Source organism: Myotis lucifugus, unplaced genomic scaffold, assembly GCF_000147115.1.
Source record: "Myotis lucifugus unplaced genomic scaffold, Myoluc2.0 scaffold_415, whole genome shotgun sequence".
Lineage (NCBI taxonomy): Eukaryota > Metazoa > Chordata > Mammalia > Chiroptera > Vespertilionidae > Myotis > Myotis lucifugus.
The window spans coordinates 613,678-627,278 of record NW_005871463.1 but is presented as its reverse complement, the minus strand read 5'-3'; the positions used below and the strand labels follow the sequence as shown (position 1 = coordinate 627,278).

Below are 13,601 nucleotides of genomic sequence, written 5' to 3'. Positions count from 1 at the left end.
CTCCCCGATCCGTCCGCCCGCCCTCCCGCGGGCCGCCAGCGCCCAGCGGCCGCTCCCGCCGCTCCCCGGAGGGTGACGGACTTTTTCCTGCCCGGTCCGGCCGGGCTGCGCCCGCCCCCCCTGCACTAATCACTCCCAGGCCGAGGCGGGCGGTGCGGAGGGCTCGCTGCCGCCACCCCCACCGCCGGCCCCTACCTGCCGCCGGCTCCTCGGCCGCGGGCAGCATGGAGGGCTCCGGCCGCGCGGCGGGAAGTTAGGAAGCCGGGAGTCCGGCCCGCGGCCCGGCCCGGCCCGGCCGGGCTCCGCTCTCCGCCTCTTCTCCCCTCTCACCCGAACTCCTTCCAGAAATCTCCTCCGCCGGGCCGGGGAGGGAGAGCGGCACGGCCCGAGGTGTCGGCCTCCCTCGCCTCCCGCTGGCCCGGCCCCGGGCTCCCCTCTGTCTCCCTCCCCTCCCCTCCCTCTTCCTCTCCGGCCCCCACCACCCGCGCGCCGCGTCTCCCTCCCGCAGCCCCGCTCCCGCCTCGGACTCGCTCTCCCCGACTTTTGCGCGGGGCTCGTCCGTCGGGATTGGCGGGACCCCGCCTCGCTGGGGCTCCAGGTGGCCGCCTCCCCGGGGCTGCGGGTCGCCGGGACGCCCCGCCGCGCTCCCGGCCACCTCCTGGCCCCGCGGAGCGGACTCCAGGAATGCCGCGTCCCGCCGGGCCGCTCTCGAGGGCGCCCAGCCTTGCCTCCACCGGCCCGAGCCCTGCTGGCGGGGGCAGGTCCTGGCTCCCGGCTTCGGGCTCCCGGGGGAAGGATGGAACCGGATCTCGAGGCTCCTGAGCGGAGGCGGGGGCCGGGGCCTCGGACGCCTGGCTCCTACCTGCTCGGAGGTCCATGGGGCTGGGGGCCGGGCCGGCCGGGCGAGGCTCCTCTCCCGGAGGCTGGCGGAGTGGGAGGGCGAGCCGCGGCTCCAGCGAAGCTTTAATAATCCCATCCGCCAGGCCCACTCGCAGGTTTTTTTCGCTCGGTTTCGGATTTTTTTTTTTTCAGTGTGGGACATTCTGCAAACTTTTTTTTTTTCTGACGTGTAAAGCTGTAACCACAAATTGTAGCGGCCCTCCCTGGGGTGGGGGGAGGAGGGGGGAGGAGGGAAGGGAGGGCTTCTGGGGCTCCTCTCCCTCCCACGACACCGAGGGGGGGTGAGGTGAGGCGAGGCTGCGGTGGTACCACCCTGGGCCTCCTGGGGGAGGGGGCGGGAAGGGCATCAGTCGGTGTGCAAACTCTGAGAGCTCAGGCAGGGAGCCGCCGCGCCTTTTCCTCTCCCTCCGAGTCCGCCTGGGGCCCGGTCCCTGTCCGCGTGGGTCCCTGGGTCCCGCGCTCACCCTACCTCTGCCTTCTCATGTGTAAGCTCGCCGCCCCCGCCCCCCACCCCACACACACAGTAAATGCAATGACACATTCTCCCAAATGCCAGCGAGCTGGCCTCCAAGCAAGTGATGGTGTTTTTCCTGCTGCCCTTTGTCTGGGCTGACCGCCCCCCTTGCCTATTGTCCCGCCGCCTGTCCCATTTCCAAAAGCTGGGGCTAAGCGAGGCGCTGGCCGGGGCAGGTGACTAACCCGTTCACAATGCCCACTGCGGGGGCGGGAGAGGGCACCACAGGCCCACTTGGCGAGTGCTTTCCCCTCAAGATCACAGGGTTCTTCATTCTTCCCAGCGGCCAGGAGAGTACACATGGGTGGGGGGTTTGTCATTCATTAATCAACACGAGGCACCCGGACCAGTTTCAACACCAGGGCTTCATGGGTGACTCAGCGAGAACGTTCTAATTCAAGGCAATGGACGACCCCATTTGTGAAATGCCTCCCCATGAAGACAGTGGGGTTTGGGGGTGTTGGTTTTCCGGTGGTGGGGTAGGGGCGATTTGGCTGTGGAGTGCTCTTTCTCCTTCCTTCCCTCAGGCCTGGGTTGGGACTTGCTGGGTAGGATACCCCGGGGACCCATAAGCCTAGACCCTCCCTGGAGGGTCTTCCTCGCTCTACACAGGTCTGCTAGGAAGCGAGCAGAGAAAACAGCTCTCATCTGGGATCGTGCAGGAATCTCCACTTCATGACTTTTCTTGGGGGACAGTTATTTGATCTCCATGGCTGGAGAGCTCTAGAACCAGACCAGCAATAAACTCATTTAGTAATTTGTTGCTTTTGTTGTTGTTTATTTGTTGTTTCAAAGGGATAAAGGCGATAGTGGGCCAGACCTGGACGGTGACGCCTCCCTCTGGAACAGCATCAGAGCCCACGCTCCCCACTCCTTTCCTGGTGCCCCCAGAGAAAGGGATGCTCTGCCAGCCCTGCCACAGCCCCTCCCGCCTGTAGGTCAGAGCAGGCGGTATGTCATGACCAGCACTGGGTTCCCAGGGCAGCTCTTGCCTGTCTGCACTTGGAGAACTGGGGTGGGGGGGATGGGGGGGTGGGGAAGAAGTTTGTTTTCAATTACCTCACTGGAGTGGGACAGACTTTGTTGTTGAGTTTTTCCCCTCTTCTTTCCTTTTCTTTTTTTCCTAAACAAGAAAAAGAACTGGGAAAGGGGAGCTAGCCTGGAGTTGGGGGCAGGGGACTTTCTAGGGGATCAGCAGCAGCTCTGACGGGCTCTAGGGCATCTGCCTTAGAGGGGCCCTTTGGAAAAGTGCTCAGGGCCTCCCTCTTCCCCCACAACCCCCCCACCCCCCAGCCTGAACGCTGAAGTTTCAATGACATTCTTGGCCGGCGAGCCCAATGATCTTTGATGCCCATGCCAAGGTCAAGAAGGCAGATGCCCAGTGGGTGACTGGCACTGAGGCCAGCCAGGAGGTCCCCTAGCAGCCACCCTGTCAGAGGGAGGGAGCCATGGAGGGGAGGGGAGAGGGAGAGGGGAACTGCTCAAGTCCTTCTCCCTGGTTTGCAGCCGGCTCCTTGTGGAGAGTGTCTGCACAGACAATGTGGTTTGGATTTGGCTGAGCCCCCTCAGCACCTTATAAAGCACCTTGCTGAGTCAGGGAGAAAGCAGCCCCACCGAGGGAGAGGAGGAGGGGGCCAGGAGAAAAGGGGGAGAGGGGAGCTGAAGGAGGAGGGTGGGGGCTGAGGGAAGAGGAGGGGGAGAAGGGAAGGGACAGAACAGGAAAGAGGAGACACAAAGGCAAATAAATGGGTGGGAGTGGGAAGGAGGGAGGAGCAGGAGTCCAGGAGGAAGAGGAACAGACTCTGTAGTTGAGGGAGAGCTTACCATGTTGCCTCCCTCCGCAGAGCCCCCCCACTCCCCGTGCAAATATTCACCTCAAGAGTCTAGAAAGCATTGGTTCAAAGAAATCAAGGGCTGCAACTCTCAAATGAGGACCAGGCCAGGTGGGTGCAGGAACGATTGGCTTTACACACAGCCCCTGGGCTTGATACTGTGACCCCACAAGCTGAGGAAGTCCCGTCCGCCTCTGCCTCTTGTCTGGACTTGTATCCCTGCCCTCTCCCCTCTCTGTGGTGGTGGGCGGAGGATAGAGGAATGGGGGGCAAGCTCTCCCCTCCCCCTCTTCTCTACTGCCAAAGGGAAAATCAACTCCATCTCCAAGCTGCCTGTGCCCCTCTGCCATGTCTGGGCAAAGGCAGCAGGCTAGGAGCTGCCAGTTGGGTTGGGGTGGGGGCTGGAATAAAGACTATGCCTTTATTCTACCAAATCCCAAATGGGAGTGGGCTGTTGGATCTCAAAGGAAGGAAGGAGAGGCAGAGTAGGAATGGCACCTCCAGGGTTTCTGTGGGTGGCAGGGCACAGGTGGCTGCCCTCTGATTTCCAGCTGGGACCTCCGGAAGGTTCCTGCTCCCCTGTGGCTCTTCCTGTTCATTGCTGCTGGGGGCAGGGCAGAGGTTAGAGGAGACCCCCCCACACACACACACACACCTGAGTTCCAGATCCTTGGTGTGTTGTGCAGGCATTTCCTGAGCCCTCGCTGGGTTCTAGGTCCTAGAAAAGACAAGGGAGGAGAAAAACCCACCCCTACCTTTAAGAATGTCACAGTCCATGCCAAAACCGGTTTGGCTCAGTGGATAGAGCGTCGGCCTTCCGACTGAAAGGTCCCAGGTTCGATTCCGGTCAAGGGCATGTACCTGGGTTGCGGGCACATCCCCAGTAGGAGATGTGCAGGAGGCAGCTGATCGATGTTTCTCTCTCATCGATGTTTCTGGCTCTCTATCTCTCCCTTCCTCTCTGTAAAAAATCAATAAAATAAAAAAAAATCTTAGAATGTCACAGTCCTGTGACAAGGGACACCCATTAACCCTGGAGATCGGAGGATGGTGAGGGGAGGAGAGCTCCGGGAGGAGGGAGAGCTTCGGGGTAGAAATGTGACTGGACGGCAGGAGGAGCAGTGGCAGCCACAGGCAGGGGCCTGAGGTACCCTGGGCAGAGGTCCCAGGCTCCTTGCAGAGGCAGAGGGCCAGGCTGGGAGTCAGAATGCTGGGCTTCCAATTGGCCAGTGTGGCCCTGGGACAAGCCCATCACCTCTCTGTGGAATGGGAAGGACCACCTTCCACCAACTCCCCCACAGGATGGTGGGAGTATCAGTGAGCTGAGGAGGCAGACACTGCTGTGCTGCCCTCTCTGGCCTTCTAGACTCCAAGCCTTACCATTCACAGTGGGGTAGCAGATAAGGCTCCAAGGGGTGTGGCTGGGCAGGGGGCAGGGCTGGCACCAGGTGATGACTGAGCTGCCCTCCAAAGTGATGGGGGTGAGTCGGTGTTGGCTTACAGATGAGCTAGATTCCCACTTCTCCCTCCCACCTTCCCCCCAGAACTGGTATCCCCAGGGAAGGCTCTCCAGATGCCCCAACAACACCATGTCCCAGGCAGCTGAAGGATTGGCACTGTAGGGGCACTGGCCTCTGGGTGTCCTGGATTCCTAAACCAGGAAGGCTTCTGGTCTGATGCCCTTCTGATGGGTGAGCAGGAGTATGGTGGTAGAGAAGCCCACTGAGGTGAGTAAGGATATCCACTAATTCATTCATTTGTTCACTAAACATTCCCTGAGTGCCTACTCCATGCCAAGTGCCAGGGACACAGAGAGGAACCCTAAGAGGCTATGGGGTGGAGGGGTGGAGACTGACCTGTGTGCACGTAGGAGAGCGGGGGCGGGGGGGGGGAGAGAGAGAGAGAGAGAGAGAGAGAGAGAGAAACATTGATGTAAGAGCGATACATTGGCCCTAGCCAGTGTGGCTCAGTGGATAGAGTGTCAGCCCAGGGACTGAAGGGTCCCAGTTTAATTCCAGTCAAGGGCATGTACCTCAGTTGCAGGCAACCCCTGTGCAGGAGGCAACCAATCAATGTTTCTCTCTCTTGTCTCTCTCCCTCCCTTCCACTCTTTCTAAAAATCAATGGAAAAAATATCCTTGGATGAGGATTAAATAAATAAACCATGAATGCAAAAATAGAGCACTTGTTTCTACAAAAATAAACAAATTTGTTTTAAAAGAGAGAGAGAGACACATTGATCAGTTGCACCCTGATTGGAGATTGAACCCACAACCTAGCTATGTATCCTGATCAGGAATCAAACCCGCAACCTTCCGGTGCACAGGACAACCCTCCAACCAACTGAGCCACAGTGGATGGCCAGGGCCATCTCATTCTTACAATAACCCTGTAAAATGGGAACTGTTATTTCCCCATTTTATGTGTGAGGAAACTGAGGCTTGGTAAGATGAGGTCACCTGTCTAAGGTCACACAAATAGTAGAGCCAGGACGGGAGCCCAGAACGCCATGTCCCTTTAACTGTCGCTCGCAGAATCAACCTGGGAGCGGACTCTGGAAAGGAGAGGCTGGGTGCTGAGCAGCTCCAGAAACAGCAGGACTTGCCAGTGCCCTGGCCATGAGGGAGCTCACCTGGGTGCTGCGTCCCCTCAGGACACTAAGTCGTTCCTAGGGACAGTCCCCATTCCCCTGCCCACCACCCACTGCGGACAAGGATTGACTGTGATGCTAGGCTGTCACCCACATCACCTCCTGGCACAGGGAGAGGCACTATGCCCTCAGCTAGAATTGTAGATTCTAGGGGCAGTAAGCTTGAATTGGGACTGAGCACTGAACCAGGACCAGGATGTCCCTGTGCTTCCTGAGGGCCTGCAAAGGGAGGGGCTAGGTAGCCTGAGAGGTGCCTTCTGGGCTACTAACTAGGGCCAGAGAAGGCCCCCAGGGATCCATCCCCGGAAAGAGCGCTCCTCTTCACCACCACGTGTGAACACTCCAGTGTGAATGTGCAGGCCTGCAGGCCACTGAGGGCAGATGGTGAGAGAAGGCAGCAGGGGTGGGCACTTTCCCTTTCCCTCCAGCGGACAAGAGCCCAGAGGGCCCTGTCTCACCCTGAGCTGGCCATGATGTCAGCGGAAACCCCTGGGCCTCCTCCCACCTCAGCAAGGGCCCTACCCTGCCCTGTGCCCCCACCCACACCTGGACCAGCTCAGGCCTCCCCGAGGACACCACACCCACTGCCTCCATGTGAAGCTAAGAGGAACCAGGCTCTGCTTCGGGCCACTCCCTGCCCTGCCTGGGCTCTACTCTCTGCAAGGATGCCTGGGTGACAGGTGTGCGAGATGGGCAGGGGCAGAAGGGATACCCCATGCTCAACTCCTCCCTTGCTTGTCAGAAACTCCCCCCCCCCCCCATTCTTCCAGGATGTTCCATTGCCCTGGCCAACCCATGCCTCGGGCTCAGTGACTCCGTCTCCCCTGGCAAAGGAGTGGGGTTACCTCTCCCTGGGCTGGAAGATCCTTATCCTGCCCTGCTGAGTCACTGCCGGCTCCTCCTGCTCTGTCCCCTCCCTCCTCACCAGCCACCCTCCTTCAAGCTTCTCAGGACTTTCTCCAGAATGTCTGGGCTTCTCAGGGACCCTGGGGTCAGAGGACAGACAGCACCTCCCTGGGCCATCCCAGGGAAGCAGTGATGGGAGTCCCACCCCCAGTGCCTGCCATCCCAAGTGCCTGCACTGTTGGGAGAATGACACAGTTGAGGGTGACCACTCCAGCTTTACTAGCTGTGTGACTTTGGGCAAATCACTTGATCCCTGCACACCTGTTTTCTCCTGCACAACACAGGGGTGATGATAATAGTACCTTCCCCAGAATAAGGGTCGATCCAGTTAATACAAGTCAATCTCTGGCACTTAGCACTCGATAATGTTAAATATTACGGTTATCTGCCCCTCATGCCCTATCCTCCTGCTTCCACTAATGATGCCACTACCCCCTTGCAAGCCCCTATGGCTGTGCCTTTTCTGTCCTTTTGATTCTGCCTTCCTGAAGCCTGTCCCCATCACCCGACTCTGACTCCCCACACAGGGCACAGACACAGAACTCTTGAGAGTTCTAGAATTGGGCTGTTGCTCAACTCTCCTCCAATGATAAATGATTCCTGAGCATTTGAATTTGCACCCCAGCCAGCCTCCGGTAGGGGTTCGATGTGTTAAAGGAGGGTGGAGTGGGAGGGGCAACAGCGAGGGCACAGTGAGCTCGGAAGGGTTGAGAGGAGCCAATTGATCCTGACTGTGCTGGGTGCCCGCCCCATTCTGAGCTTCAGGTCATCTGTCTGCAAGATGTGGGTAGTTTGGGTCTCTGAGGAGCCCCCTCACCCCTACTGGCCCCCAAGGCACCTTTCTGAGGACCACAACTCGTCCTTCCCTGTGCATGTCAGTTTCAGCCTGCTACAAAATCTGTTCAATGAGACAGGTCCTCAAGAACTTAAGGTTTCTAAAGGGCTGTGGTGCACAGAAAGGTCAATGGACGGAGATGTGAGGAAAGACTTCCAGAGGGGCCGGGGAGAATCCGAGTGGCGGAAAGGGAAAAGCCACACCTGGCCTGGAACCTTGCTGGGGCTGGGGAGGAGCCTTCAGAAGCTCCTGTATGTGCCCCATGGAACAGTTTGGAACTACAGAGACCCAGGCCTGCCAGCCAGGGGCTCTGGGTCTCCTGGGACAGAGGGCAAGATGGCTCCAGAGCCACTCTGCTCTTAATTAGTGGCCTCCTTCCCACCCCTCCCCCATTCCCTAGTCTCTCCCCCTTACCCCGCACTGCAGTAAGCCCATCTCAGCCCCTCCCTCCCTCAGGTGCCTAGCTGGCTTGGGCACAGAGCTGGGCCCCACGGGTGCTTGCCTGCCCTACAGGCAGAGTAGCCCAACTCTGTTCTGGGAGCTGGGACTGGACACGGTGTCTGTCTCCCTCTGCTGGTCCCTTTAGGGGACAACCCCGCCAGGACTCCCCAGAGCTGGAAGTGCACATATCTCCCCAGACAGCACGTGTTGGGGGTTGAGGAAAGAACCCCGGGATTCAGACGGGCTCTAGCCTGCCAGAACACTGATGCTGCCACCTGGGGTTCCTGTGGCCTGAAGCCTGCCTTTGACCGGGGCCCCTTGAGCTGCTCTTGGGGAGGCCAGGTCCCGCCCTGAGGCTTTCCCCACAGGCCAGCAGGCCCCAAACAGCTTCCTTCCCCTTCTAGCCATGAATGGAGCTGTCATCCACAGATTTATCTAAACCTTTTGTGAAGCTATTTATATTCCCAGCCGAGACCACATCTTGGGGTAATGAGTTCCATCGGCGTCCTCCCCTGCTGGGTGAAGCACGCTGTCTTTGATTTGTCCTAAACTTACCTCACTTGTGCTCCAAGGGGGCCTGTCATTCCAGCGTGCCAGGTTTTGGTGAACAAGCCTCTGCTTCCCCCTTCTCTGCTGTGGGTTTAGAAAATCCCCTCCCATCTCCCCTCCACCTCCTGCCCTGCAGACTGCAGAGACCTGGGCTTGTCTGCGCACCGTGCCGGCAGTGTGGGCCCAGTCACTGCCTCGTGTCAGCCTCTGGCAGCTCGGGAAGATGGAGGACTTACATCCCCCTCACGAGGCAGCAGGCATCGAGGGGCCAGCACCTGGCCACAGCCACAGCCTCACCAACACCTTTTCCCTGGGGCTGACCTCTGCCCCACCCGAGTCCTGCGAGTGCTTTCCCAGTCCCTGGCCTCTGGGCCTTTTCCTTGCCATGTTCCTCTGGGGTCTTCCCTCCCTGCTTCCTAGTGTGGATTCCTCCCTACGGATGATTCATTTTGTTCTTGGTTCCGACCCTAGAATCCTGTGAGGGCACACGCAACATGGAGGTAGTGGGACACAGCAATAATCATGGGAAGACTGACAGTGCGTGCTAAGAGCTGTATAAACACTAAATTAATCCTCACAACAGCCCTTTCCTTCCCCCAATTTACAGATGAGTAAACTGAGGCTCAGATAATATCGGCAACGTGTCTACTTGCACAAAACCTAAAAGTGATGAACCCAGGATTCAGATCTAGGCAGGCTAGTGCCTAGAATCCCATTGTCCACCTCAATAGACAACCTGAGTCCAAATCTTGTAACCACTTTGAATGTTATGCTCTTCAGTCATTCAATATATGCTTAAGCCACCGATATGTGCCGAGCTTGCCCGCCCTAACTGCTGAGAAATGCTGGGGAATGAGAAAGGCCTGGGCCTGCCTACAGGCACCCCTGGCACCTGGTGAACCACTTACAGGTGGGCAAGTAGTGCCCTGCCGGCAGCTCAGAGCTGCCTCTCCCCCTTGGTCATCCCAGCGGAACCACACGTTTGGGTCACATCAGAGCCTTGGCGCGGGCTGTCCCTTTCATCTGTCCTCTCCGGTGCAGTGGAAGCCCAGGGCAGCGGGGATTTGTATCCTGTGCTCTGTTCCTGAACTTAGAAATGTGTTTCTGAATTAAATGAATTACTGAGCTCTGGGGATTCCTGCGACTTCAAACCTAACCAATTGGGTGAGAAGTAGTGGTTGAACTGAAATTTCCCGACAGATAATTATTTTTAAAGTTTGAAATGGGCCCTGGCCAGTTTGGTCAGTGGTTAGAGCATCGGCCCTAGGACTGAAGGGTCGAGGGGTTGATTCCTGGCATGTATCTCAGGTTGCAGGTTCCCTGGCCCCGGCAGGAAGCAGCCAATCGATGTCTCTCTCACTTCGATGTTTCTCTCCCTCTCTCTCCCTTCCACACTCTCTAGAAATCAATGGAAAAAATACTCTCAGGTGAGGATTTTAAAAAAAAAGTCTGCAATGGTAACCACCTTCTTCTGTCCCCTATCTGCCCTCCCCCCAACTCCCATATATGCACTTGTGGGAGGTCACAAGTGGGTATGGTGAAGACTAAGAATCTAGGGTTTGAAAGGGTTCTGAGAGCATCTCATCCAATCCCCTCATTTTTATCAAGGGGAAACAGGCCGAGAGAAGAGTCTTGCTTGAAGTTGTGAGTGGGACTGGAGGTCCCCCAGGCCTCCTGACTTCTGGCACAGACCCCAAATTGTCTTTGGGTCCCTATATTCACTGCCTGTCCTGTTAACACAAAGGATTCTTTTTTTAAAAATATATTTTATTGATTTTTTTACAGAGAGGAAGGGAGAGGGATAGAGAGTTAGAAACATCGATGAGAAACATCGATCAGCTGCCTCCTGCACACCCGCTACTGGAGATGTGCCCACAACCAAGGTACATGCCCTTGACCAGAATCAAACCCGGGACCCTTCAGTCCGCAGGCCGATGCTCTATCCACTGAGCCAAACCAGTCAGGGCACAAAGGATTCTTGACAGTTCTAGGCTCTCATGCCCCCACTGTAATCCTCCCTTCTGGACCGGAGAGGTTTTATTGGCTGTGCCAACTACAGCCTGGAGAGGCTGCTTGGCCCCAGATTGGAGAGCCCCCTTCTGGCCCCATTGCCTGGGGGAAGCAAGACAGCCAATTACAGCCCAGGCCGGTGTGGCTGTTGGTTGAGCCTCATCCCATGCACCAAAAGGTCACCAGTCAGGGCACAGATCCAGGTTGCAGGTTTGATCCCTGGTAAGGGTGCATACAGGAGGCAGCCAATCACTGTTTCTCTCACATTATTTTTTTTCTCTCTCCCTTCCTCTAAAAAATCAATAAAAATATATATTTTTTAAAAGGAGCCCTGGCTGGTATTCTCAGTGGTTAGAGTGTCGGCCCGAGCACAGAAGGGTTTCAGGTTTGATTCCTAGTCAAGGGCACCTACCTGGGTTGCAGGTTCAATCTCCAGCCAGGTCAGGACGCATGAGGGAGGCAACCAATGGATGTCCCTCTCTTACATCAATGTTTCTCTCTCCCCCTCCCTCCTTCCCTTCCACTCTCTCTAAAAATCAATGGAAAAAATATCCTCGGGTGAGGATTAGCAAAAATAAAGACAGCCAATGACAGCTCCTCTCCAGAGCTAAGGCCAGATGAGGGGCAAAGGGAAGCCAGGGCACCGCAGTGAGCATCTCATGCCACCAACAGCCGCAGAGCCAGGGAGGGACTTACACAAAGTCACACAGGGAATCCGTGTTGGAGCACAGACTAGAAACAGGCCTCCTTTCTGTTGTCTGAGCCCTTCAGAAGGGCAGATTCCGACTTTTGACAGGCATGTGTGTGTGTGTGTGTGTGTGTGTGTGTGTGAAAGAGAGAGAGAGAGAGGGAGAGAAAGTCCTAAAGAGTCTGTCTCCCTCTCCCCAGGGCCTTGCTCCAAAGACCTCAAGGCCATAAGACTCTACAGACCTAGGGGTCAGGGGCAGACGAGACTGCATAATCACAGCTTCCTTTCCTGGCCGTCCAGAGAGCTGTGGTGTCTATCTCCTGTTCCGGTTGGGCGGCTCAGGTAATGGTGTGAGGCAGAGGTGAGGTGGAGAAGCTGTGAGGCTATGCTGACTTACACGGGTGAAAGGGACATCCAGGAGGGGGACGAAAGGTAAGGAAGAGAATAGCTGTGCTGGGTCCTTTTGTTCTTCTGACAGAACAGGGTGGGGGGCAGCTCTTGTCCAGGGAAGGGTGGGGCTATGAGCCAGAGACAGGTGAAGAGGCTGGGCAGGTTTGGGGTAGAGTGTGGATTCTACGAGAAATGTAGTGACTTGGAAGCAGCTCATCTTCATTTGGATCACACATTTACCCGCTGAACACATGTATTACCCTCTACTGAGGGCCAGGCCTGTGTGAGGCACAGGGATACAGCAACAAACAAAACAGACATGGTCCCTGTGCTCAGCAGCTGACATACTAGTGGTGAAGACGCCTGTTGAATAAATGCACACACGTGTGGAATAATGTTGAGTGGTGCTAAGTGCTGTGACTAACCCAGAGCAAGGGCTTAGCTAGAGAGAAGGGGGACATGGGGGAGGGGGCAGAGGCCTATTGCTTGAAGCTGAGCCCCAGGAAAAGGAGCCAGCACGTGAGAAGGGAGCAGAGAATCCCCAGTGGTAGGAATGGCCTGTGCAGGGATCCCAAGATGGAAAAGGATGTGATGGGCTGCGCAGGAAGGCCAGAGACCGGTGAAGAGGCTGGGCCGGCTCCTGAGGTTTGGGGGGGAAAGTGTGGATTTTATGGGAAGTGCAGTGGTTAGAAACCACTGGAGGGTCTAAACAAGGGGAGGTGTGACATGGTTGACATTTTAGGAAGGTCACCTTGGTGCTGTATGGAGAGTGGACTGGATGAGACAGAGACTCAGAGAGCTCCTGGTCAGTCGTCCGGAGGAGAGATGATGGTGTCCTTAGCCAGGCTGATGGCTCTGGAGATGGAAGAGGAAGGCTGAAGTTGTCATCTGTTTGGGAGGTAGACTCAGGACTTGCCAAAAAATTGTAGTATGTGGGGTGAGGGGAAGGTGGGGCCAAGGATGACTCCGAGTTTACTTACCCAAATGCCTGCACAGAGGTGGTGCCATTTACACGGATCCCTCTGGGAGGAGAGAGTAACCTCCCAAGAGCCCAGTGTGGAGAGGAGATGAGGACAAGGAGAAGGGGAAACAAGTGGGGTCCACAATGGCAGGTTAGGAGCTGGAGGGCAAGGGGTCCGCAGACAAAGGTATCCTCGCTGCAGACAGGAGCAGAGGGGCAAGGCCAGGCTGCCCTAAAGGAACGCGCGACGGGCCCTTCAGAGCACCTCAGAGCCTTGGTGCTGCGAGAAACCCAAGGTCAGCGAGCCCGCCCAGGCCTGCCTTCCCCATTACCCCGGGGCTGGCGCCCAGGGCCAGGCAGACACCCCTGGCTGATGAGACCCTTCCTTTCGCACAGCCCGGGTTTTGCGTTGTTGTTGTTTTAAATGGCCACGTAAGTACGATTCTACCCTCGTAAACGTGTCCAGTGCTGCTCATTAGTGCGCCTTGTCATGTGGCGGCCACCACCCCTCTGCGCGGCTCCAAGACCCACCTCCCTCCCGCACGGGCTAAACCGCACCCCCGGAGCCTTTCTTCTCGCTTCCCCCTGCGAGGTGCCCCGGCCAGCCCTTTCCGCCCGAGAATCTTATGTTCAACAATCAACGAAAGGTCCTCGAAGCCAGAACGAACGGCCACTTCCCACAGCGGGATCCGGCCGCGACTGCTTTCATCTTTCTCTAGTGCTGGTGGCTGCAGCTTGGATCCTAGTCTCCGGCCCGGGTCGGTGCGGACGGTCTCGCTGCGACACCTGGGAAGTCCGCACTGAGCCGGTGACTCGCGCACCGAGCACCGGGGCCGCGTCCTCCGTGTTCCCCGCGCTCGGCTGCGTAGTCGCGCGCCTGCGAGAGGAAACGAACGAGGTGTGCGCCCCGCGCTCCCGGCCCACG

The 13,601-nt window shown here is 57.3% G+C and overlaps 1 protein-coding gene and 1 long non-coding RNA gene across 4 annotated transcripts in view; both read right to left on the bottom strand.

Moving 5' to 3' along the window:
- CLCF1 (cardiotrophin like cytokine factor 1) overlaps positions 1–4,146 on the bottom strand; it is a 13,096-nt gene extending 8,950 nt beyond the window's left edge. Inside the window, exons 1-2 of one of the 3 annotated variants that reach the window (XM_023743839.1) lie at positions 4,002–4,146; positions 2,474–3,847 (exon numbers count right to left, since the gene is read on the bottom strand). Coding sequence is in view for 1 of the 3 variants with exons in the window: in XM_006102504.3 (XP_006102566.1) it covers positions 863–878 (16 nt within the window). In the remaining 2 variants the exon portion in view is untranslated. Of the gene's footprint in view, positions 1–862; positions 1,092–2,473 lie in introns of those variants that run through there. The other 2 variants (XM_023743838.1, XM_006102504.3) reach the window with 2 other exon arrangements.
- An 8-nt stretch (positions 4,147–4,154) lies between these two features.
- LOC111823181 lies at positions 4,155–13,507 on the bottom strand. Its single transcript, XR_002826183.1, has 3 exons — positions 12,696–13,507; positions 12,467–12,570; positions 4,155–4,207 (listed from the first exon to the last, which is right to left on the bottom strand). It is a non-coding gene; the product is annotated as an uncharacterized LOC111823181 (long non-coding RNA).
- Positions 13,508–13,601: the final 94 nt, after the last annotated feature.